This window comes from Cimex lectularius, unplaced genomic scaffold (assembly GCF_000648675.2).
Source record: "Cimex lectularius strain Harlan isolate CLEC.00 unplaced genomic scaffold, Clec_2.1 scaffold301, whole genome shotgun sequence".
In the NCBI taxonomy this organism is placed as follows: Eukaryota; Metazoa; Arthropoda; class Insecta; order Hemiptera; family Cimicidae; genus Cimex; species Cimex lectularius.
In genome coordinates this window covers 95,156-123,034 of record NW_019392845.1, presented here as the reverse complement: position 1 = coordinate 123,034, position 27,879 = coordinate 95,156, and the positions used below count along the sequence as shown (strand labels likewise).

The 27,879-nt window shown below is 32.3% G+C and overlaps 1 protein-coding gene across 5 annotated transcripts; it reads right to left on the bottom strand.

The window, feature by feature from the left end:
- Positions 1-1,012: 1,012 nt before the first annotated feature.
- Positions 1,013-27,773, bottom strand: LOC106664509 (protein ECT2). Of its 5 annotated transcripts, XM_014390280.2 has the most exons (21): positions 27,314-27,773; positions 19,876-19,952; positions 18,271-18,401; positions 18,075-18,210; positions 17,808-18,017; positions 15,807-15,950; positions 14,556-15,077; positions 11,106-11,240; positions 10,998-11,042; positions 10,699-10,930; positions 10,511-10,629; positions 10,260-10,448; positions 9,994-10,201; positions 9,712-9,872; positions 9,531-9,650; positions 9,301-9,451; positions 9,087-9,241; positions 8,866-8,951; positions 8,369-8,540; positions 2,500-2,623; positions 1,013-2,213 (listed from the first exon to the last, which is right to left on the bottom strand). In XM_014390280.2, exons 1-20 carry the CDS (start codon positions 27,381-27,383, stop codon positions 2,510-2,512), a joined length of 3,177 nt encoding a protein of 1,058 aa, XP_014245766.1. In that variant the 5' UTR covers positions 27,384-27,773; the 3' UTR covers positions 1,013-2,213; positions 2,500-2,509. The 5 variants fall into 5 exon arrangements, with proteins under 5 accessions (XP_014245766.1, XP_014245767.1, XP_014245768.1 ...); XM_014390281.2 differs by lacking the exon at positions 10,998-11,042 and having other exon boundaries at positions 1,014-2,213; positions 27,314-27,772; XM_014390282.2 differs by lacking the exon at positions 14,556-15,077 and having other exon boundaries at positions 1,016-2,213.
- Between the last annotated feature and the right edge of the window lie 106 nt (positions 27,774-27,879).

The following is a 27,879-nucleotide window of genomic DNA, read 5'->3' as shown; positions in this document are numbered from 1 at the left end:
TTTTATTTTTTGATCATTATTATTACTACATTAATACATGTTTGTTTATGGTTACTTATTTAATTAAATAGATAATGCAATAATATTTATTTAATAAATGAAGCCAAATTTATTAAATAAATATTATTACATTTATCTATTTAGATAAGTAACCACAAACAAACATATATAATTTTTACTGCATGAAAGTATTATGTTATAGTAAAGAGGTATTCATTCTTCATTACATTTATTTGATAGATTCCATTTTTTTTTCTCTTACTATTTTAGGATATAGTGATGAGAATAGAACACTCACAGAACTTGTAAAAATCCTACAGTTCAAAATACAAGTTGACGTATTTGCTGCAACTATCCCATGTTGTCAAAGTTAGCGAGCTGTATAGCAAGAACGCCAAATAATTTTCTGCTGAAAATATATTTTATTATCATTGCGGTTCTGATACAGTTTGACTTGTAAGACTGTACAGGCAGACATGTTCAATGACCAATCATGGCAATTTTGATGGGTTGTTTTAATTTGATTATTCTCAATTTTAATAAATTTAAGTGATTATGATAAAACTTACCTTTATATGTTTTTTGTTTTATGTTTTTGTTGGTTGAAAAGGGTTAAACAAAAATTTTCTGATATTTTGTAAAAATTCAAAATTGGGTCAATGCATTAGATAAGTTATAACTTCCTATTAAGCCTAACAGAAACTGTATTTTATTGCTTTATGTACAATTTATTAAATAATTATTTTTTATCCAATGATGAAAATAATTTATACATTAATTTCAAAAAAATCTATTGAAATAATTACTAGGTTTGAATTGGAAAACAAACAGTTTTTAAGTGTATTAAATTAATTAAAAAACTCTATTTCAAATTTGACATTTGTGTAATACCCTTACACAAAATATAAATATTTTACTAGAAACATTCTACCGAGTGTGTTTATTTGAAATGAATGACACTCTACTAATTGTAAATTTGGGTTATTCAGGGAAGAAAACAAGAGTTTTGTTTTTGAATTTGTATTGAGATAAATAATCAAGATATTTAATATTGTTATACTGGCAATAAAACGCACCACTGAAATGTTTTGTTACAATTATTTTAAAAATGGTAAAGTTGTGAACAAATATGGATTCCTTTTAAGTCTAAATAAAGCAATTGTATTATAAAATTATCCACTTAATAGTCTAATTTGTACAATCGATTTGCGTTAAAACAACATGCAAATAATAACTCTAAAAGTCTATACTAGAAAACTACCAAAGATATTTACAGTAAATTAAATGAGCTTGTACCGTACATTCGAAAACCTCGGCTTACAAAATTATTTAAGACTTTCCAAAAGATTTGAAAAGTCAAAAACAAGTTGGTAAGCGGCTTACTTATAAAATCAAACACGACTCCGATACGGAGCGATACAAAATCACATTTAGCAACTGAACCCAATCTTCGATAATATTCTGTATACAATCTACTTATTAAAGCTTGACAAATTGGAACTGGAAATTCTCAAGGAGGGTATGTACTGACAAGGGGGGAAAACCATATTTTTATGATACAAAATTTTATAAAAAATTGAGATAAAGCACTTAGTGTGGTATACAAATACGAAATAGTTGTAAAAATAAGCTGACATTTACAATTCGTTCTTCACGCTATCGTAAGCACAAAGTGGTGTATTGTACAATTAAGGCACATTTTACTATGCAAATATATATACAAAATGCATAATGATCAGACTGAAAAACCACAGTAATTAATAATCAAGTATTATCAATACAGTAAGCACCATTTACAACATTGCTTTGTTCGGTTATCTTGATAATTTATATTATATAAATTCAACATGAAATAGTATTGAAATAGAAAACTTGTATCACTTTTATACAAAAATCTCCAGAAATTAAAATGTTTACTAGGTAATATCAGTTTACCTACAGGAGCGATTCCATACAGATTGCCACATAATTAAAGTTAATATTTATATAATAATTTATATGTTTTATATGTATAAATATATTTTCATATTTACAAACTCTTATTAGGAAAGCTGAGAACTCGAATTGACGTTTTGGAGAGGAAGCTCAAATCTCTGGATTCTCCATTTATCTTATTCCTGTCAGAACTGATAGAATATTTACAATGTGACTGCATTCTGCAGTGATAAGTTGCTCCCTTTGTCAGTGTATCAATGGTATAGCGCCAATTAAAACTGAAAAAAACAATTTTGTAACAATCTCACAAGCCTGTTAATCATTTAGACAACATGAGCTTGTTTGGCTGCCCATTAATAATTAATTATGCGTGGTTTTATTTGAAGTATTTTTACTCTTTTCATTTCATTACTACACTACAACTGTGAGTTTTTATTTTTTAAATGTGCTAAAGAGGAGCCACTAAATGGAACTGTATTTGAAATAAAAGGTTTGGAGAAAAATTAAGCTGATTACTTCAACTGAAACCCCACATAACTGTTATTTACACATAAGAGCACTTACTATATATGTGTCATAATCGTCTCAAAGATGATACACCAAGTGAGGAATGTTTCGACCTTCTTGTCGGCTGTACAGACATTGGGGCAACGTACTGTGGAGCGGGAGGTGAACTGTTAGCAAGCTCCTGAAACCATAATTAAAAATTAATAATTTTTATTTATTATATTTATATACATTTTATTTATTATTTGTTAATTGATTTTTAAAGCGTTTTTTTTTTTTAATTTTGCGAAGAATATTAGATTTTAATTTCATAAGAGCTCCCAGGGGTCCAAAAGGCATTTAAGAAAGGAGAAAGGAAACACCCACCCTAATTGTTGTTAATTGTAATTTAGAAAGAAGAACTATGGACATTATCAACATCATCATCAAACATATCAAACAAATCTGTCCAACTTTTTTAACTTTTTATTTATTGAAACCAATTTTACAACATATATCAATCGAGTTAAAAAATTTTTTTAAGCAATCTTTATGCCCAGCAGTTTATAAAACTTGTTAATATGTCTTTTAATATTCAAATACTTTTTTCTTAAATAAAATCATGTCATACAGAAAAGTCAATTACACCATAACTTCAACTTCCACTACACATAAAAATACTTCAAGTTGACAAAAATGATCTTTTATTTGAGCCTCTATCTTACTTAAAAGATTACACTAGTAAGAGTAGGAATTTCTAATTAAGTATATCCAGAAAACTGAAAAAGCTTCTTACCTTTCCAATTCTTATGTTATAAAAGATTTAGTCATGCATCAAAATCGTTTAGTCTACATCGTAGCCATGCAATTAGCAGCAAATGCAATTTATCTACTTCGGTGTTACAGTCCTCCCAAGTATCGTAAAATCAAGTATAACAGACAATCCGAGTGAAGGCTTACATCTAGAAAATTATTTTGACTTAGAAAATATTTATTGAAGACAACGCTTCAAAGTGAGAAGCTCTCAGGCTTTTCCAGCACTAGGAAATAAAACCTATTGTATTCTAAATAAGAGGGGCAAAAACCATTTTTCACCGTCACTCACTGAATTTAACATTCTATACAAATTCCTTGACAATGATAAATGATATTTTGTAGCAATCCATCAATTGTTTATCATACGCATTGTTCTTAATATCAGCATTCCGATCACCGCATTGTTACAATATTTAAGGATTAAGGGTATTCAAAAGGTTAATGTTTGAACTATACAAGTAATTATTTATAATCGCTAATATACAAGTTACTGTTAAATTAATAAATCATTAATTTATCAGACTTATTAATAAAATACTTTTTTTGTCGTTTTCATGTGGTTATGTCCCAGTCAAGAACTACTCCAGGACTTTAACAAAGTAACCTGTACATAAATTTATCCTTCAAACGTATCCTTCAAACTTATTAATGTCTAAATAAATAAGCAATAATTATATTTTATTAACCAAATTTAGTGGTTTTAGGCAGGTAAATTTTCTTTTCAACTACTGAATCAATAGAGGGAGAAATTTATCGTTTCCATGCACAGGGTGAAAATCAACCTTTTTTCCTCGACAGAATAAAAATCACACTTTTTAAAAGCAAAATTGGTAAAATATCATCCTCATTTCTGTTCATGGCATAAATTTGCATATTCACCATTTGCAAACAAATTGAGTAAATACTACACTGATATAAACTGCTCAAAAATTAATAGGGAACAATGAACTCTATTAATTTTAATTAAATTAACCGATATATTAGTTGGATACAAACCAAAAACAAACAAATGTTAATCCTCATTTTTAATAACGGATTTACTTAAGAATATTAAACATGAAGATTATTCATTTTTTAACAAACACCTTTTCTCGTCTTTTCTCCATTTTAATACAGTTATATTCTCTTTAACCATGGAAAGACATCACCTTGAACCAGAAGTTCGCAATATTATTGAGGGAATAAGTCATCGTGGTCTGCTGTGCTTTAGGCCGATTCCGAGAGACTTTAAATGCCAAAAGGAGGCCTGGTAGTGGATTTCAGCGCATTACGACGCTAAGAGAGGACAGAATTATGCAAGACGGAACCCTAGTGCCCGCCAGATCCTAAATGAAGAACAAGATGTTTTGGCAATGCCTTTATCAACACAATGTTGGCCTCGCATAGTCCCTTTGAGACAATCTGCAGCAACATCCCGCCACTAGCAACTCAGGAGAATATGGCGCAGCGAGCGCCTACAAGAGAACACCAATTGGAATGCTGTTATGTTTACTGATGAGTCGTGTTTCTGTCTGTACGTATAACAGGTGCCGAAGAGTTTACCAAGGGACTGTGTACAATGGCCCAGTTTGTGCCCCCTTCATGCAGTTCGAGGAGAAGGTATAATGGTCTGGGCTGGGATTTACACTGGAGGACAAACTGGACTCCATTATTGTTGAAGGCAACCTCACAGCAGTCCGTTACATCCAAGAAATTATTGAGGATTACATTTCTCAAACCAGGGATCTCATTGGCAGCGATTTACGATTTCTGAATACCGTCAGACCTCTTAGGAAACCTGGAAATTTTCCATCTGCCCCTTCTCCCATTGGCACCAGAACTCAATCTCATTGAGCACATCTGGGATGAGTTGCAGAGAAGGCTTTTCGATCACCATTCGCAGTCAGTTGACCTGCTACAACTGAGTGCAGCATTGCGACATTTATGAAGTAAAATACCTTATGAAATTAGTGACAACCTTATTAAAAGTATGCCTAACAGGTGCACAGAGGTCGTAGCTGACAGAGGACATTGTATACGGTATTAATTGTTTAAAACAATTGTATCCAATACACAAAATTATGGAATTAAAACCTTTTATTTTTCAAAATCCCTTAATTAAATTTTCCTTCAGTAAAAAACAGTATAATAAAAATGCTAGTAAAAGTAAATACTACACAATTTACAATATCCGTATTCATTTTTGAGCAGTTTAGATCAAAAAAACTATTTTGCATTCTTGAGGCTAAGCGATGCAGTTAATAAAACATTTCAAAGAAATACGATTAAGAAGTCAAATGGATTAAGCGAGAAAAATATTATTAATCAAAAATTGTAATGAGAATACAATAAATTGTTTTATAAAAGGGGCAAGACATGACATTTTCACAAACAAAACTTGTTCCAAAAACCAATTCCTATTAAAAGCAAGGGTAAATAGGTATAATGTTCTAAATGTATATTTGCTATCAATATGGTTATTTTATCTTATGCACCAGTATAAGCATAGAAGAAATAGAGCCCCAGGTTGAGATGGGTGATAATATATTGGTCTATCAATTTTATTAATATTTTGTTACTCATATATCAACTCTTTTGATATATATCAGTAAAAACAGATTTACAGTCGACTAACTAAAAACTCAAGGAACAAGAAAAATCATTTGAATTATCAAGAGAAGAAAAAATCAAATAAAACATCCATTTTTATAAGTTCTTACTTAAATTATACATAGTAAAAGTAATAAAAAATTGTTAATAGTTCAATTGTAAAATTGAACATTGTTATGCATTATCTAAAAAAAGCACAGTTTGGTTTTTGTTTCAATGTGGCCTGATGTCTTTTGCCCAAGTAAGTTTCCAAAATAATTAGTGCTGAAAACACATCGACAAAACACTGACCACCGAACATAACAAATAAGAGAAAATTCTAAGAAACTTTATACTGCAAAGAAGTAAACTATACGTGGAACATATATAGAGGAACATTATAAGGTAAAAATTCGAATTATAAAGAGAGGAAGTGGTTTCATTTCGATTTACAGGAATAATGCTCTTTTTCTGCTGAGGAACTTGAATTGTCAAGTTTCAAATTAATCAGAGCAGCTTGTATATATATTATTCGGTGATCGTGAGAGGCAGTATTTTTAAAAATTGACACGAATGAATGAAGAAAATTATTTCATTAGATAAACAAAAGGGAAAAAAAATTACACATAACTAAAAAGCAAATAATAGCAAAGGTTATCAACTGTCAGCCGGAGTTGGACCATAAATTTTTAATAAATGTGCGGTGATTGGTGACCGTTAATTAATAATTATTTGGAGATCGTGAGATGCAGACTGGTGTGACGTAGTTTTTGGAAAAACATTTTTATTGTGCCAACATTTTGAACTTTATTGAGATCATCTTCAGTGCCTGGTATTTACAAACACTGTTTAAAAAAAAATTCTTTATTGTGCCAACGTTTCGATCTTTATTGAGATCATCTTCAGGGCCTGGGATGTACAAACACTGTTTAAATTTAACAATTACATGTAGGATGTAGAAAAAAGTAAATTTATACATTTCAAAAAATATTTTTTATATTCAATCAAAGTTGTTTTCTGCTAATATAAAAAATATTTTTTGAATTGTATAAATTCACTTTTTTTCCCACATCCTAATGTATTTGTTAAATTTAAACAATGTTTGTACATCCCAGGTCCTGAAGACGATCTCAATAAAGATCGAAACGTTGGCACAATAAAGAAATTTTCTTTTCTAAAACCTACGTCACACCAGACTGCATCTCACGATCTCTGAATAATCATCGACTAACAGTCACTAATCACCACACATGTATTTATATTTTTAAACTCATGAACACTCATTTATTTTCTTGTTAAATGTAGTAGATGTCGTTTGTGACTTAAATTTGCAAGATTTACAGCCATTGCAACATTATACAAACATATCAGCAATGTCCTAAAGCAGTTAAATGATGGGATCCTAATTTATGTTCTCAGACAGATTCTAAGGAATACCCTATTTTGGGTTTATGGGCTGTCATAAAAAATTCATTGCTCATGCTTCAGAGCAGGAAAAACGTCGTTATCAATCAGCATCAAGACTTTCTCATAGCCTAGAAGACATGAAATGTTTGTACCCAAATTTGTGCAAACTTTCAGAAATATTTGCAACAATTGTTACCAAACAAAAGATTTTTTTTTAATCATCTTCCCTAATTATAATCAGAGAACGTTGTCTATATCTAGCTCTAAGTGTAACACAGGCAAAATACACGTGAAAGACCGGTACTGATAACAAAAGATTTTTTTTTAACGCTGCAGCATCTTTGTGGTCAAGGAATAAATTCCAATAAAAAAGTAGTGTAAAAAATCTTTTAAATTCGTCAGACCTAACAATATGATTTAATCAGGCATGATGAAACAGCTATTTCTATCTCACCGAATTCTATGTCTGGCATCATCTTTAAAAATAAAGAAATGGCCAATGTGTAAGAAATAATTTTGATGAAAGAAATCTTTCAAAATTGCTATAATAAAAATGGTTTTAGGTAATATCAACAAACATTCTTTTAAAAAAAATCAAAACTTAATATCGTTACTTTTCTTCAAATTAAAATGTTACTTTTGTCTTATTATCCCCTTTATTCGACAGTCCGAAACAACCAAAAACACACTTTCATAAAATATATTTTTTCTATTTTTTATTTGTAAATATAAAATACGTTTTATAAAAGTGTGTTTTTGGTTGTCACTGCCTATGGAATAGTGAGTAATATGATAAAATCATAAGCAATGGATTTTCTGTCATGAGTTAATTACAATTTTAATATTTTCAGTTTGGTTTCTTGCTGTATCGCTTAGTCTGTAGATGGCAAAATGATGAGATGTATCTTAACACAATAAAGACCTCAGACTGTCCAAAAACGATTCCATAATTGTTATTACTATTCTCTTTTTTACCACATTTAAATGCTAACAATACAAGTAGAAAGATGAAATGGATAGAAATATTTTTTAAGCGTGCATAAAATAATGAAATAAGATACATAGGGATTTAACAAATATAGCATTACTGATAGCCACGTAACAGAATTGTTCGAGTTTTAAAAAGAAAAAGCAAAATTTTGGAAAGTACACTTACATTTATATTTGTACAGCTCGCTAACCTCATCTGAGCCAGTTGAGTCGCCGGGGTAAGATTTGTCGTAGATCCAAAAGGTGACATCATAGTTGACATGGCGCGTTTGAGTTTGCTCGGAGTTTTATTAAAGCTCAGCGCCCGGCCAACCTTCAGCCTCGTTCTCGTCGCAAACCTGAAATTTGCATTCAGACATTTCTCACACATTCAGGCCCATTTTCAACCGCCACAGACTAATTTGTGCAGTAAATAAAAATAGTGCAGAAGTCTTTCAACGCGACAGCGTGCAAAACAGATGGGAGAGTTAAAAGGCACAATTAGCAAAATAGGCAACAAGTGTATATTTTCATGATACTAAAATTTACAAATTTCCACAAATGAAACTTAACAAAAAAAATAAAATAATTTCATGATTTAATAAAAGTAGTAATAATATAATGATATAACAGGCGCATAGAACAAGCACTAGAAGATTAAATTATATAAATAGCTTTACTAACTTAAAGGCTTTCCCAAGTGTCCCCAGGCCTACATCACTTGTTTCAATATCCAAAGTTTGTGGATCCAATGAAGCAAGGAAATTTTCCTGTGAACATATATATAAATACATTAGCAATATTTAAACAATTTTATATTTTTATTATTTAGAAAATGATACATATTATACATTTAAAAATGCATTGTGAACTAAGTATTAGCAAGTAAAAACATGTTTACTTACAGCATCAGCTCTACATGCATTGTAGGCCGTTTGCCGACAGAGAGTTTTAAGAAAAGACATTTTCTCTACTTCATCATCGGTAATTTTAAAAGAGTAAAGCTTCTCTTTCAGATCCTGTGTGGATCGGCACATTAAGGCAAAAACTTTGTGGCAATCTGAAAAGGTTGTTAATTTTAAAAGTTATTTATTTCAATTGTTTGATTTGAATATTCACCGTCAGTCTCTTTTATGTCAATTACACGCTTTATCGTTGAAAGAGGCATTAGTTTTATGTGTTTGTAAGGCTTTCCATTTGTAAGCTTTCCGGTAATATTCGTATTTGGGCTTTTAAGGGAATTGAATGCTTTCGACCGCCTTTTACATATCTAGACAAAATAAGAATTTATGTTACTTGTTTTTATATAATTTATATGAATTTTTTTTTTCAATTGACATTTTACTTACTTCGACTACATCTGAAAAGACATAGAGAACAAGTGGGTCTCCGCGGCCACTAAGTCCATCGCTCAGCTCGATTACATCACAACGGAAAATAAAGTTTCGATGGGATGACACCAAATGAGGCTGAAAAATATTAATTTAAAAATAATACTCAATTTAATTTAATAAATAAAACTATATTTACAGGGCAGTTATCAATTTCATTAAAAATATCAAACATGACCATCTGTCCTTCTGTTTTTCTTTTGTCCTCGTTAATATGAGTCATGACTTCCCGTATTGAGCTCAAAGCACTTTCCAAGGCTGAATGATCAAGATTACTTTTGCTAGTATGTTTCAGCATATCTAAAAAATAAAATTGTTTGGTCAACATATACATGAACACTATAATCTAATTTTAAATTTAACCAACAAAGAATTTTGTGTTTATCATTTCCATGGAAAAAAAAGTTAAAATAATACCAACCACTTAGAAGTAACGATATACTCGGAAGTCTCTGAACAGGCCGTATCAGCAACTCTTGAAGACTTTGCCGTCCACATTCAGCTCTAGTTTGCCTTGCTTTCAAAAAAGCGTGAAACCTCGGTTTCGACTCATCACATTTGATCAACATCTCCCTGGTATTTTCAAAAAAATTCACAAAAGGCGGATAAGCTTTTACAAGATCGGTGGCCTAAAACCAAAGCCCATTACAGAAATTTTCTATCAAAGTTAGTCTGCTTAGTGCTTACATATTTCCTGAAAATATTCCCGATTGAGACATCTTCCTTCCAGTTATGTGCTGCATGCCGCAGTTCTTCCAACATGCAAGAGTGTGTATGGTAAATTGGTGGTAGATTACCAAAAATTATTTTAAGCTCTGTGGCATTTAACAACTGATCTTCTCCTTCAAGCATCTCTTCAAGAGGTGCTTTGAAAAGCTGAAAATGTACAGCCCTTATTTTAGTTTGTGCCAAAAACAAACTCCCTTTGAAACACTTACATTCATAATTGTGTTTAAAATTCCTACATAATTTGATTCTGTTTGAAGTAGTTCTAAAAAGACCTGATGTCTCGCACTCAGATTTTTCCTAGGCGTTTCAGGTCCTTCGGCTTCAGTTTCTATAGTAAGACTCAGTTACGTAAAAACATATTTTTTAGAAAAGCTAGCAAAAGGGAAGTCTGTGTTACCTTCTTCCAAATCTGGATGAGGACTGGCATCGAGGAAGGACCCACTACAACTAAGAAGAGTAGCATCGGTGATGGAAGATCTCCGTTTAACGGGTTCAAGAATTGGAGATGTCAAAGCGGGCGAACTGCTACCTGGCAAGCGACAGCCCCTCAGCCTTTTTCTTTTTCTTGCTCTGACTGAAGACCCTGGAGTCGAACCGATTGAAAGCCCTGGAGTGACTCGCCCCACATACTGTAACACGTCATAATAAAACAATCATTTCATTTTATCAGTCCGATTTTTCAATCTACGGACATACCGAAGATCCACTGATATCCTTATTATTTGGTGTACTAGGCATGACCTTTATCGACAAATTAGTGTTATGTAATTTCTTAATATAAGTGTTAATTTCAAAGACATTTACCTCTTGAAAAAAGTGGTCAATTTCAGCCATGCACCCTTGATTTTGGACTGACATCCAAAACCATTCTGCTTTGACAACATGAGCCTTTGAAGATGCTTGAGAAGGTGCTGTAGTTGTCGTTGATTCATCAACAACCTAAAATAGTATTTAAAAACAGCCAAACTTTAAAAAAAGTCTTAATTTGTAAACATAAAACAAAACATAATAGTTTACATTGTTTCATACGATGTAAAAGGGAAAGCATTTAATGTCAATTACATTTTGTATTTCCGGCTTAAATCAATTCACAAACAACCAACAACATATCCACTCAGTTCTGTAGAACGGAATCCAAGAAAATTATTCTTTCTGTTCTAAAAGTTCTGGGAACTTTTACATCTATTTACACTCATTTGCATTTTTCAATTTTTAGAATACAGTACTTTTTTCAATTTTTCAGGAATGTTACTTTTTCGTTTAATGCTCTTCAGAAATTAACTTCCTAATCTTTGGCAGGAACAGCTATTCTTGACTTTTATTAAAGCAGTTCAAACAGAGCTGAGGCAATACTTGGAAAAGACAGGGATACAGGTCACAGTAAGAATTATACCACAGATTGTGTTTTGCATGGGACCTAACTAGCCAATAACACTGAATCGTGCACTGATCACTTCCATATAGCACAGCAGATTTCTGCTTCTGGTTGCATTTATGTGGACTGATTTATAATTTTTTCCCCAAAAAAGTCACAGTAATTCTTTGGAGAACACTTCTATGAACACTCCCATAAATGCTCCACCCCAAAACACCCTACCCATACACTGTGAATCTATTAGGATGTGATTCAACAAATTGTACAGACTGTTTGACCATTGGTTGAATTTAAAACTAAATTTTTTAGGCTGAGAGTTTTTAAGTTTTTTTCCTTTGGAAGGTTAGAAATTTTAAAGAATTTGTATAAGCTATTTAAACAGGAAGATTTGTAACTTAATATATCATTTAGATTATTTGGCAGGTTAACAGAGTCTCTATTTGTTATAAAATGGGTATAAATCCTATTAAAAGACATTTAATGAATATTGCTTTGCATGAGTGTACATGTTTTTTTAGCCACAAGAAAACTGTGTATGTAACGTCTTTGACTAATTCTTAGTCTAGACAAAACCATTTTTCCTCATCTGGTTTGTAAAGTGGAGGATTCCCAATTTTTTAAGAGTGTTTAATTTCTCTTAAATTGTTATCAATGGTGTTATACTAAGCTTATTCCCAAGTTGTCCATGTGATGTTAATGTTTAAATTTTTTACAATTAATTAAAACCCTGATTGGGGATGACTTGCGTTTTGTATTAGGCTTATTTTTATTAATACTTGCTCATTTGACTTTACAGCCATATGCCAAATTTGATTTAAGGACCTGAACTGATGCTGCACAGCTGTTTGTGAATTGATCTAACTCCGATAAATATTAATTTCAAAAATCAATAGAAGAGTATAGAATTTGTTTTTAGTTCAACAAACAATTTAAAATGATCATTGTTTATTTGCCTACAAGTTTTAATTTGAATACAGTGAAACTTCCTTTAATGGACAAATTCTGATTCCACAGCGATTTCCCATTAGTTCTTTACTTTAAAATCTATAAAGTGGACGCTCCCAATAATGGATGTGGACAGTTTTTTATATACTGTAATCTGACTCTCCCAAAAGCAGAAAGCAGCCTCCAGAAAATGAATGGTTTTCAAAGAAATGTCATTTCCCCTATGTATTTTGTTTGCCTTCCAATATTCTCCCAATATTCTTAGATTTTAAACCGTCTTGTAAACATTTGGCACTTCGTCAGTGCATTTGACACTTAAAGAAAAAAATTAATGAAATTAAAGTGACTGAAAGTGAAAACTAATTGTATGAGGCTTGGCTGCAAAGTTTTCCAACAGAAAGACCCAGGCAAGAAATAAAAAGAAACTTTAAAATAAATTTTACAAACACGGAATGACCAATTCCACAGATTTTTTTCCAAAAACATCTCTAGTCCGGCCATAGACCAGAATGTATTTGAATTGTTTCAGGCTTGTAAAAATACTACTACTACCAATTAAAGGCCTTAGAAGTTGTAAAGCATTTAGCGCAAACTAATTTTAAATCATCTTCAGTACAAGATTTCTTTTAAGGCTATGAGTGGTACGAAGGACCGAGGTTGTTCAAAACCTGGGCGGTGATACTTAAACAATATTACGTCTATTTTGAGCCCAAAAATATTTTTAATTGCAATGAGACGGCCTTATTTTTTTAGAGCACTTCCAGATAAAACTACACAGTTAAAAAATGAGCATTGTCAGATGGGAAATGATTCAAAGGAGTGTTTCACTTTGTTCTCATGCAAAAGTATTCTCAATAAATTTGAAAAACCTTCTGGTCATAAAAAAAAGAGTAAAAATCCTGTGTTTTAAAGGTAATTGATAATGTAATCCCCATTGTGGCCCATCTTGTAATACTAAGAATTTTTTTCTCTCTCTTATCCCAAAAGCGGACCCCCTGTATAACGTACAATATTTCATTTCCCAAAGAGCGTCCATTATGTAGAAATTTCACTGTATATTTAAAGACTATGAAATATCATTAGTTAATCGAATCAGAGGAACAGTCTTAATTAAAAACATATCATTACACCTTAACCACACTTGAATTAACTTTTGTTCAATTATCCTTTGTGAATTTCCATCATGCATTTAAAGTAAATATTTTCGTTCTCCCTGGAAATTGTGCAGAGATAACACAAGAAAAATAAAAGATACATTCAACTAATAAATACTTCTTAATGTCCCCTACAAAATCATAAAGCATTTTGTCACAACATGAAAGAAGTCGATGACATATTTAGAATGAAACATAAGTTTAGACATGTAAGAAAAAGTTACAACACATACAGCTGATAATTAATTTGGATTTTTTGTTTTGCTAACGAAAATATAATATATTAGAAGTGTCTTGATCTTATACATAAATTACAACATACCATTATATACAGTAAATATACATATATAATTGCATTTGTTATTAAAAGTGACATTCTGCACGGTCTATATTTTGTTTTCATCACCAAAAGAGATAGTGAAAAAGAAGTATGGAACAGTTACCTCTACAAGCTATCCCAACAACATATTCTGTTATTTGGTATAATGTTCTTCAGCGGTAAAAGACGGAAATAAAGCCAGAATAGAGAGAAAAGAAAAAAAAACTATAATACAAAGTTAGTAAATGTTTTAATTCTCATGCTACAAGCATGCACATAAATGGTAAATGTGTCTGCATGAAATCCCAGGCCTGTAATGATTAAGATGTCATGATATTAACAAGAAATATGATATGGGGTTAGCTTATAGAATTAAATTAGCTTCAAATCAGTAAATGGCATAAACAATAAACACTGATTTAAAACTAAATATAATGAGATAATAACTAATAAAACAATACCATAGAATTCATGCCATACTCTTCTTTCACTTCAGTCTGATTTGGAGGGTCTTTTCCTTGTTCATTTACTTGAGGAGGAGGGTCGGTTTTGGCCCCCATGCTCACATCCAAGCTAGATATCCACTTGGACAAAACGCTTGAGGTTTTAAATCTAAGGGACCTTCGTACGATATTAAGCCTTGTCGGCGTCTTGAAATGCAACTTTTCTGGGCAAGGAGACATTTTAAATCTCTTAGCCTGAATAGGGCATTTAATGTCAGAATTTGGAGAAATGTTCTCCTCTTGGTCTTGTGATAGGACCTCAATGGCCTCAGTCAATTCGGCTGTAACAACAGACTTTTCGTGGTGGACATCAGAGGTTACATTAGTGACAAGGGTCTTGGGGGTAGAACAGCTGTGGGGATCTTGGATCGAAAGCTCTAGGTTATGAGTGGGGGACAACTCCGACCCGCACCTTCGCCTCTTCGTCAAATATTTATAATCCTTCTGAAGGACATCATATGTTTCTGCACTATCCAAAACCTGTAAAGTTTAGTAATAACAAGAAAGAAAAGAAACTGCAAAGCAAAAGTTATGTATATAAAAAAATAAAAAATAAATAATAATGAGCTCAATGCAATATTTTTGAGGAGTGCTTTGTCCTTCACATTAGCAAGCAATGTAAGTCAAAATGTAAGTAAGCATGCTTGATTTCTTGTCTCAACTTATTTTACCCCCCAATAAGATTCCTACAAATATAAATTTATCCTTGTTTTCTCATCTATAAAACAAAAAAAATTTTTGGTTTAAAATTTAAAATTATTTAAATTCTTTGCTTTTAATTAATTATTTATGTGAGATTATTATTGCATTGCACTTTATAAATATGTAAATTTTACTTGTGCATGTATTAATTTAAAAAAAAAAACATGAATATATATACAATTTTTTTTAGATTTATTTGTTTCAATTTGCATTTTCAGCTGGCATATTTAGTATTAAAATTTCAACCACTCCCACAATGAAACTGATTAGAAACATTTCAACAATCACATTTGAAGAAAAAAAAAAAAAAAATAGATGTAAGCATTTTGTTAAAATATTAAACAAACCACAAAATCGCCAAAGTTTGTTTTGAGCCTTTTACCAACACGATTTCACCGTGAGTGTTAATTTTTAAGGTAAAATTTGCAGCATATTCAATTCAGTATTTATGTTGAACAACCGCATGCAATAACTGAAGCAATCGGTGAAGTATTAATTTATACTTACAACATGAGAACACAGTGGATCCTGAATATCCGTTGGCACGCCTCCATTTTCAACTAAAATATCTGCCATGTGCTTCCTTTCCTCTTCGGGAAATCCAAGAAAACATACCCTGGCACCATGGAAAGGTTTGAGTTTATGTTCAGCCTGGAAGAAACCCAATGTATTACATGTATTATATAGATATCATCGATTAATCTTAAAAATCAAATGGCAATGTTTTGATAATAGCAATAAACCAGATATACCATGTATGTTGACATTTTAAAATTACTGAAAATAATTTTTTTCCCTGTTTACCTCAAAGTGCACTAAGCAACAATTCAAATAATGAAGAGAAGAATATTCATAAGCATGGTTTCATTTTTATCTGGAATACATTGCCTCTCAAACACAAAACAGGAAATTTTTAACACTCGCACTGCTGTCACATATCTTTTAAGACCCAGTGAATGTTTTTTATTTCCCACCAGTGTGGTCCTGTTATCCTCCATTAAACTGCGTTTCCATCACTTAACGCGAGAATCACTCGCGAAACGACGGTCTCTGGCTAACCATTTCCATAAAGCGAAACAAGGCGCGCCATCAGTTTGTGCAAGACAAGTATGACGTTCGTATCTCATATTCTGCAGCATCAACGTTTGCTATTATGGCGATACTTTATGTTAAGAATAAAAATGAAGAAAACACAACATTTCCTTCCATGCATCCTCTATCTTGTTATTTTGACTGATTTTTATCTTTAGCATCCCACAAACAACAATAGCTCTTGGATAAGTCAAATGCAGTCCTCCTGGTTCATTTTGTAGCTCGATACACGTGCATTTACATGGAAAGGAACAGCCAACGTGATTGCTTGTGCACACCAGCAAACCGGCTCACCCCGAAAGTATCCTCGTGCAAAAAGTTTTAGAGTCTTGGTCATCCACAATGCGAGACAAATTTCGCGAGTGATTTTTGTGCAATGGAAACCCAGATTTAGGTCTTTCTTGAACATAAAGTAATTTTCTTTGATAAACTCATTTTGTAGATAAAATGTTTTTTTCAGTTTATCCCAAAGCTGACCAGAAAATATTTTGTATCGAACAAGCTGCCTTAATCAACAAGTTGGACCATAAGCTCTGAGGTAGATGCTATTTATAGTTTTTCGCTAGTAACATCCTTAAAATGATTGATTAAAGAATACAAAAGAGTAGAAGAAAATAAAATTGCATACAATCACATCTTAGCTTGTTATTTCATTTATATTATTTATAAAAGCTTGATTGATGTAGTCTGCTCTGGTAATGACAATTAATATTTTACCAGATAAGATAAATGTAACCAATTTATATGTGGTAAACATTCAGTGGCAACCAAAAAATGCGAGTGTATAAGCTATGCAAAAGATTCGTAAAACTTTTATAAAAACAAAGTATTTTATAAAAGTTAAGCGTACACATTAAAATTTTTATTTATGACACCTATGCACCTACTAAATAAATAAACATTAAATAAATATTGGGTCTAAAAAGACCGGCCACAACGGGTCAAGTTCCTTTTTTACCGATGGCAGTGTGAGTGTTAGCCAATGGGAATAAATGGGTTTTAGTTTAAAAGCAATAGGCCTCACAAATTATAGAAAACAAAATAGAATGGAAGCGGATGTTCCGGAATTCTCGGACTATGTGAAAACACGATGGCCGAAGAAAATATTGTCTGATTCAGAGTTGGAGATTTAAAGGAATCGGAGCTAGGCTAGGAGTATAAAGCCCCAAAAAGATGTTGCTGGATATACTTCTTTGAGTCAGGTCAACGGTGAAGGTGAGTGATTGGTTCTTCCACGTGTGGTAGCCAGGTCATTCGTGCAGTTTCGCGAGCCCTGTAGCTTAACATTACTGTTTATTAGAGTTGTAAATTTTGACAGGAATAGGAAAATTAAATCACTATAGGAATAGATTTAATAGCGTTATTAATTGTAGCCAATCTAACAACCAGCACTGACATAAAAATAACTTCACTTACCAATCCATTTTGATGTGCATTGTATCCTATTTGTGCCCTCATTGCCCAAGAGTTGTAAACCCATTCTGAAGACATTATAGGAACTCTAAAAGCCACTGCATATTGATACTTCTCACCACCGCAACAATTAGCAATAAGGTGGGTAACTTTTCCAATCATCTCTTTCCGTATGCTTCCACCCATGTTGTGTATGAGCAATATAAGACGTGCCTAATAAAGAAATATTTAATATACATATGGTTAAAAAAAAATTTTATAAATACTTACAAGTTCCTCTTTTTTCCGGAAACCGGTGAAGCACACTACAACTCCTTTCATAGATGTGCTATAAAGAGGCCTTGGGTTATCAGGCAAAGACGCATTGTCTTTCGACAATTCTTTGAGGGCAGTCGGTCCAAGTATTCTAAATTGAAAATGTAATTAAAACAACTAATTAAGTCGTAAGTATAAAAATTATAAGTACCTGTGGCCCCTTTCTTTAAGCCTATCAAATACAGGGCCAGAAAACTCTTCCAATACAAAAACTGTGCAATAAACTGCACTATCAATCCACTCTGATCCATCGAGAGACGTTTCAACAGGGACATTGAAAGCCTACAATTTATTCATATAATTAAAGGGAAATTGGAACTTGGGAAATTTTTTTAATCACAAATTGGTAGTTTTCCTATCATATTTTAACACTGTTTATCAACGAATACATCAACTAATATAAATTTTAAAAATTATTGCGTAACCCCCTCAAAGATTGGTAAATGTTGAAAATTTTTAGTTAATAAGTAGCAAAAATGGTTCACATTGGGAAATAATCACTTTTAATATTTAATCAAAAAAACAATTACACCACATAATTATATTAATACAACTTAAACTTAAAACATAAATTTCCTAAGCTTATGAACAGAACATTGAAAAGCATTAAAAAACCTTTTAAATTTTGGAAGTATCGAATGTATCAGTGTGATTGTGTCAGATGTTGGCAATGTTAGGAGTGAGACTTGTCTTCAAGAAAATTTGAGATTGCCTGTATAAAAATTAATATGTCAATCTGTAGACATTTAAGATTATTTTGCCCTGTTAAAAGAACTCTTCAAAAATGAGAAAGCATGGCATTAACAACTGAGTTTTTTTTTTTCTTCAAGATCATACCTTGATCCAGACTGTTCATGGATTAACAACTTTAACAAAGTTAACATCATAAATTAAGACAGAAGCAATTTAACAGGTGGAAAGCATGTATTTAGGGCTTGAATTATTCATTATATATTAATTTTTTATTGTAGACTAAATGATGCAAAGCAAGTCGAGATGAAAAGTTGTGTCACGAGCAGGGTTCAAACCCACAACTTTGTGAACCCAGAGTGAAAGAAAGTTTCAATTACTCATCGATTCAATTTCTTAATTTTTGAACAAAAAGACAGTAAGAAGTCTAGTTTGCCATAGATTCTAAATTGAATTTAAATATTTAGCATTTTGAATAAAATTATATGAAAAAACACATATACTATATAGGAAAAAATGGAAAGCTCAAGTAATAAAACATTTTTTTATAACAGTAATTAAATAAGGATAGTAACATTCCAAGCCGACTGTCTGTTTGAACAGGAATATTATCGTGTTATCTTTAATGAGATATTACATATTTGTGTGATAACTGACGTGAAAAAAGATGATTAAAAATTCAAGGTGGTGAATACTGAATAATAAAATCATAAAAGAAAAAAGTAAAGAAAAAAAGATATTCTTGTTTTATAATGAGTAAGATGATTGAGCTAGATGCATAATCTGATTTTGCAGATCATTGAATAAAAGAAAGCATTAATTAGCTCTACCCTAATGAACTACTTCTGGTGATGTAAATTTGATCACAGTAGGTCACCATAAAACAGATTACGGATAAACCGATTGATTTTATTGTTTTATCGGATATCTGTCAAAAGATAACTTTTATTATTTTAGCCGCCTTTTGATTGTTGACCTTTTGAACAGTGTAAATAATTGAATAACTACCAATTCCAGCCAGTTAAGGACTGGCCTCAAAGCACTCTGCGTAAATAAATCTGGTTACCCTGGCAGCTTCAAGAACAGACTCGTCATTAGAAAGATTTCCGATCACACAAATCCTGGCACCTTCATCAGGGACATCTGGAAAAAACACATTCAATTATGCTTTCATAATCTTTTAACGCAGTAAAACCAAAAATTTTTTCAAAGAACATTTAAACTAATAATGTGCATAATAAAATCTAGTATTTTTCTTATATGCTGCCTTATTCCTGAAATTTTGTATTAAATGACAATTATCAAGTTACTAAATTTGCCTACTACTACATTGGTGGGTTTAACAAATATATTGAAACTCATGTTTAATGCAACCAAATTAAATGTATTAGTAGCCATTTGTAAACTATTACCAACTTGCTACAATGACAATAAAAACAATACTCTGGGTAATAAACCATCGAAACAAATTCATAACCCAAATTTTAAGTAAAATTAAATATGTTGACAGAGTAATATACTGGTTACCTTAAAAACAATTTCAATTGATTACACAAAACTAAAACTTCACTCTTTGATTGAAAGTCTTATTTCGTAAGTTTAAAAAAAATAAAAAAACAATAATAATCTCAACATTGCAACTGCAGTGTAACACTTTATGTAGTATCATATGGAAACTGTTGTTTTTGTAGTCTGAGAGTTCATAATGAAAGCTGAAAATCTCTGCTAAGATCTCGTTTCATTTACAGACTTAGACTGGAGCAAATAACACCAATCGTGTTTCACAAAATGCTGACATTTACCTTGGATTACCACTGGATCGACTGTCAAATTGCAAGGTGTTATTACATCAGTAACATCTTCGTCGAAATTACTTTGTGTAATTACCTCAGTCGACGACATAGATAAAATGTATTTAAAAATAAAAAACAACACAAAGTTCCAAAATAACTTTTATTCTGTTTTTCCAGTGGAAAATCACATGTTACGAAATAGAGTTTCACATGTGGTGAACTAAAACCTCGTATTTCTAATACTTCTGCCAATAAAAAAAAGGGTAGTTTTTGCATATGAAACAATTTACTAGTAATTGCTACTTTTTTTCAATTACCTTAGGTGTAGTTTTAAAATAGATCTACAAATTTTACTCTAGCCACATTGGCTTCCTAATAAAATAAAAACAGTGGGACGAATGGTCGACTTTTTTTACCTCATGAAAAAGAAGGAATGTCGACTCAATTCTCATTTACAAAATTGTAAGTTTAGCTAGATACATATTGTTTTTTCTAATAATATAACACGATTCTTTCTTCATTGTAGTTTTCTTGATATGGGTAGCACCAGGTTTAGGTTGTTTTTGATTGTGTCCTTTGCACAAACACCAATTTAACTACTACACTATTACATTAATAAATTATAATCAGTTATGGTCCTCTTCTAACACATTTAAGGCATGTTTATTAATCTTGTGAATAACAAATTAACAAAAATATGAAAATTAAGTGCAGTCGGCAAGCCATTGACTTGGTCTAATCTTCAGACTATAGTAACTCTCTCAGATGGGCCAAGCCGAGTTCTGGACAGTCCTCTGTTTATAAAATTGGGAACAAAGAATGTAAATAATTAAAAAAGAAAAAAAAATAGAAAAAGCCTCTAAATATGCCGATTAGTAGATTCAGTTTACTTCTTATGTAATTACATATACGCAATTTATATTCAATTTAATCAAAACAAAATGATTATATGTATTATCAGCTAATAAATTAGAAATCACATTTTGATAAAAAGTAAACAAATCCAATAAACACAAGTATTTACGCAAGTTTGATTTCTGTGAACTGCCTTTATACGACTTGTAAGATATTTATTATGCTATAATCAATCTGCAGTTGCTTTTAAAAGGATTCTAACTGTTTTGATTTTACAAGTGACTGGAAAGGAAAAAAATTCATGTCATATCGATTTTATTTATGCAGTGAAAACAATTATAATTATCACTATTAACATTAAGAAAAATATTTAAAAGTTTTATGAGAAGTTTAACATAGAAAACTTAAGTTGGATTTAAAGTAATACTTTTTTTGACAATGATTAAAAATATTTAGTTCTTTTAATTCAAATTTTATTTTTTAAATAATTTTAATTTAATTTGGTGGTGAAAATATTTTAAATCTATATTGTTTTTGTGTTTTTCCGAACTCTACACATCATTTATTTTTATAGCATATGCAATTTTATGCATAAGCAATTGAAATATATGGCATAAAAATATAAATGGTGTTTAGTTCAAAAAAATAATCAACATTCTAGGTTTGGTTCTTCAAGTAAAGTAGGCCAAAATTCCTACCTGAACGATGCTGGTTATGTTATTAAAAGTAAAGTAAAGTAATTCCTGTCAAACAGGATGGTTTAACGTCCAACTACCTGTTGGGTGTCCCGAATGAGGGGCCAATGAATAATCCGTCTTTCATACTATTCTCAATTAAAAAAGCCAATGGCTGTGCCGGGATTCAAACCCAAACTGCTAACGTGGCAAATGTGAGTCGGACAACCTAACCACATGGCCATCTTGGTCCCCCAGTTATATTATTATTATGTTAGCCTTCTCATTGTCAGCATTGTTGCAAGCAACACCAGGAGGAAGTTTTATGTCAATGATGAGAACTCCTAATTCAAACCACTGAAAGGTGGATCAAGAGAGACGATTACTTTAGGAATCACAAAACAATATTTGCAATCATATAAATTACAATCTGAAGGCATCATTTTCATGCGTGAAAAAGTGATCGGTGTCCTTTTAATCTGACAGCTCTGAGAGAGTTCGATACAAAAAGATACTGAAACAATAAGCCGTATAAGTTAACAATTTTTTTAACATGTCTACTACCTTCAAATGAGCTAACTTTTGGTTCATAACTTGATATGACATGACATGACAAAGCATGCTTTTGTAAAATGATATATCTAAAAAAGGAATGATCCATTACGATTTGTAACAAATGGCCTTCAAATTAACATGAATCTTATCTGATAAGCTTTCCAAAGTGTAAATGTCTTTTTAAAGGTAATCGAAAAAGTAAAACACATACATTTGATTTAGAACTTGCAATTATTTTACATAACTGTCAGTTTAATTAAAATGTAATAACGTTTTTCCAATTTTTCACTCAAATCTAGTCATCCAAAATTTATTTTGATTTTTGCGAGGTGTCTCAGCAGAGTAGCAATGGAAATACAAAGGGAAACATTACTAAAATAGAATACAGAGTCAGTACATGACAGTTAATAGCATAATTATCTAAATTAACACCGGCACCCTGAGGGTTTATATGACCTCTGCTGTTGCGAACCCTCGTTAAAAAAAAAAAAAAAAAAAAAAAATTATCTAAATTTTTTGTGACACCCTTAATTATCTTGATAAATATGTTCCTCTGATTTATCCATTTTTATAAATTTTAACAGATTTTGGTCCTCTTGGAATCAAACAACTTTTATTATCATTAAATTCAACACCGGACTTAAACTCATTGACTAACTAAAAAATAAATTTAAAACACAAATGAGTAATGTAGGGGAAATTGTGTTATTAATTATCAATTATCACTATCCAAGCAGTGGAGATTTTGAGCTTATCACCCTACACCTGGTTTTCATTCACTTTTCAGAATAACATTCTGTTGTACCATTTTTTCATCTTTTCTAACTTACGTTGAAAGAATAAAATAATTATTCTTGAAAAAAAAATCAGTGTCAATATATATGATATTGTTCTTTTCAAATCTATCACTTAGGTATCATTTGCTTTTCTTTCCTGGTTACCATTTATGAATGTCTTTTTCATTTGAGCCCTTTTATTGATTGAGATGAAGCGTACAACTATTTGATTGACTACACTCTTGCAGTAAGTACAAGCTCCAGATTTCCAAAGTTGGATGATGGCGGTTCTGACTGCCTTCTCAACGTCAATGAGCTTTAAAATTGTTGCATTGAGTCTTTAGGGCAAAGGGAAATTGATCAAAACTGTCAGTTCAGCAGTTCTGAGATGTGTTAGGCCAGTTAAGAGGTGGAGCAAGGGAGAATTGATGAAACCTTAGAACCATACATCACATCATCTTCAGCACTGTAAAAAGCGTTTTTTTTTAATATTCAGAAATTAATATATTAATTTGTAGAAATGAAAAAAGTCTTTAATAGCAAAAGTACTTATGTCTTAACTGATCAAAACCAACAGTCAAGAGGTTTGAATGACATTAACGGTTTAGTCCTTGAATATTAAAATGGTCCAAAGTCTGAACGGGAATAACGAAACATTTATAACTGTTTGCCTCTTCAATATTTGCTTGATATTGCATTTTTTTATGCCACACTTGGGCAAAATTTATGTCTACTGACCAAGATCAGCAGTTACAATATGATGAATTACTGCTAGTTCAAACCTATAAAAGGTGAATCAAAAGAGAGAAAAAATTACTGAAAGAAACAAACCTCGAAATAACATTTTACATGTTAAATCAATCTGATAAACTACAACAAAAATCGAAACCAGTCATGAATGTGAAATGAACGGTAATCTGATGGAAAGTATAGTGATACGGATAGGGATAAAAGAGGCGGTCACAAGGTGTTCTGCACCTCGACGTGAGTAGATTGAATGTGCTCCTCTATTTTTATAACTCACTGGCCAGCTTCACTGGTCAGGTTGTTAATCAACTGCCTGCGGCTACTGCTGTATGGATAAAAACCATAAAAAGAAGTAATATGCTTTTGAGGTCCGACATACTTTTTTTTTGGTGGACTCCTTCATCAAAGATTGAATACCAATGATTTGCTCAGTTGGAAAAAATCAAATCATAAAATAATTAGTTCGAACTAAAGGCTTCATTGATATTCAACTTTTGAAGAAGTTAATACATTTTAAAACCCAACTGCCTCTAAAAGTGATTAATAAAAGTTAGAAATAAAGGTGTATAGAGGATAAACAATTAATCAAAAAAGACTTTTTCTTCCCTCCTCCATTTATTACAAATAGAGTCTCAACAGGCTGGTTTAACAAAAAAGTCAAAAGAAAATTACTAGTAAATCATTAAAATTTCTAATAAAAAATAAAATCATAACATCTAGAACTTAGACCTTTTACTCCAGCAAGAAATTAGTCAGTTTTATTTTAAAAACACAAAGTGAATCAGAGAAGAGGTCAGCAACAGGCGAGGCATGAGAATGTGTTATCTCAGAGGATCTCCTTTTCATCACAAGAAAAGGTACTACTCTATCTAGAAAAGGGGGCGTCAGTGGCTGCAACGGTTTGGGTGTTGACATGGTGCTCAGCACTGTAGGGTAAAGGTCCCGGTTTCAAATCCAGCAGCCCCGAAAGACCCATATAACTTCAGTTGAAATACCCTCATTTAAAAAAATCTGTCCAGAAAGGATTCGTTTCTGTTTTGGCAAAAAAGTGTTGAGCAAACTTCATAACTTCGACTTTTTTGGTGGCCATTTAATGCATGAGAACTTTCGAGCATTGTCACCATTTTAAGTTGGTCAGCGATGGTCGATTTGTTAACTGAAAGATTCCCTGCAAGTTTACAAACAGTTGTTGTGGGATTTTCTTCAACCAAAACTCGCAGAACATCATCATCTAGGGATGAAATCCTTCCACAACCTTCTTTGTCTTCTAAAGTTTTCCTCTTGAAATTTTTTAAACCAACTCTGAACAGTGCCTCTCATTTACACTGCAAACGCCTCAGACTTCAACAGAACAATTTCACGGAAAATCTCGTGTTTATTTATTTTATTTTTATTTATATTTATACACGGGTCAATACCCAGTGTTGACTGATGACTGATAGAAATTACTAGAAATTTATATCCTGGATATGTATACGACAGTTCTCAAAATGTGAAACTTGGAATAAATATACGACCCGTTTTACATACAAGATAGATTTTTGTGCACACTTTTTCCCTGAATTTCATTCTGCACATAGTTGATTTTATCCTGTCATGATGAAAGCATCAAAATGCAAAATTCTGTGTATTTATTCGAAAGATGAAAAGGAAAAAAACTTTCTCTACAGGTTTGAGAATGGGTTTTGAGATGCAAAAAAGCCGGAGCCTACAATTAATTAATGTCAGCTTAGTATTGAGGATCCAGTTCAGTTTTGAAATTTTTCAAAGAATGAAACCTGCTTATTTTCAAAAGCTCAATTGTAAAATTGATCCTTATATCAAAACAAGATACCAAATTTAGAAAAGCTATTAGAGTGAGAGAACGACTTCCGTAACTTTGCAATTTTTAGCATCTGGTAAGTACTACTATTTGATAAAAATTGTAATTTGTTTTTAATATTTAAACTTTAGATTTAAACTTTGTTTTGCCATTCATTTTACGCGACATTGCAATGGCAGAAAAGTAGATGAATGGTCAACTTTTGCGACAAGAGTTGAAGAAGGTTGAACTTGCAACTAACCGGTGTTTCCATCGATTGTTATAGAAGTGTCGACCCAAATAGCTAGTGGTTGAAATATCTGACATAAATTCTTCACTGTTTACATTAGCCACGATTTATGCCTGATATAAACACCACGCAATAACTGTCAGATGTAAACGTACCTTTAGTAAAGATTATTCCTAAGTAATGAAATGCTACTGAGGTAAACTAACATTGTAGTTTGGAAGAGGATTAAAAAGCATTGATAATTGTACAAAAGAATAATCCATCAAACATACAGTTTATTATATAAAGGGGTAATTGGAAGAAAACCTGCATTATTTTCCAGACTACCGAATAGTTAGAAATTTTTTTAAACTATAGATGACAAAACCATGACTGAGGACCACAAGAACTTGGACTGGTATATGATGAGAGGAAGATCATCAAGTCCTGGATTCTATGAGGGTGACACCATAAATGATGTTCATATTCAGGAGAAGCAAAATTAAATATGCAATTAGCTTATACGAAAGGAAAAGTAAGTCGTCTGTCGAACAATTATTTTCAACGTTAATATTAAAAAGGAGAGGTGAGACTCATGAATATTTTACGTTTTGGGTCATGCGTTGTGGTTATTAGTGGTCGTGAATATTGGGCCGTCGAATCGGTGGGTTTGTTTTGTCCCTTTTCCTTGACGGCCTGGCGACAGTGACAACCACGTCCTCGTCAAATGCGACGTTTCAACTCGGAAAAAGCGTAACTCACGGTTTAAAAATAAAATGAATAAATCCCGAGATTATGAATGAGATGGCCTTGGTCATCCAGGGCGCAACGTATCTCGATTTTGGCCCTTTCCAAACGTTCTTCGGCCGTTTTCAAAAATCAAAACATTCGTAATTTATCGATTTTGACTGTTTTGAAACAGGCCGAGACGGGTCACGTTTATCAGTGGGCAACGATGAATCTGTCCAGTCGTGAGATGAAATTTCGACATTCTTTTTTTACAAGGGGGAGAGGTTGAATTTGATACTTTTTTCCGGAAGTAGAAACGTTTCGAAAGTAATTAAATTGATTTACCGATTTTGGCCGAGTCTTCGTCGACGTCGCTGCACTCCATTTGTCTCCTGGTCTCGGCTGGGTCGTCCATGTTGGCGTGGGACGGCCGGTCGACTTTCGGGACAAGCGAGGGTCAGCGGCGGAATGCTGCGGAGGCGGAGGGGGCGGTGGAGGAGGCCGGGTGCTGGATCATCCCAGGCGGAAGGCGGTCGGAGGCGGGCGAGGACGGGAGGACAGTGGAAAACGGATCGCGACTGGCACTGGCGGCGGCGGACGGCTAACGGAACGACTCGGATCGCGGCTGGAAGGGCGCGCCACCGACAAACGCATTTATTTTAGCCGACCGTTCGAACTTTGTCCGTTACAGCGAGGGCAACCGGCAGAATCGTTCGACCCTCAGGCCTCAACTCGTCAAACTCTCAGCGCTCCCAAAGTCTCCACGGAATTCGCATTTCGCCAACGTTTCAATCAACATTCAAACAGTAACGACAAAACAAAAATAATCAATCGATCGTTTGATTAATTGCAACGAAAATCTATTCATTTGATCAAAGTATAAATTAATCGATTAACGTCTTAATCGATTT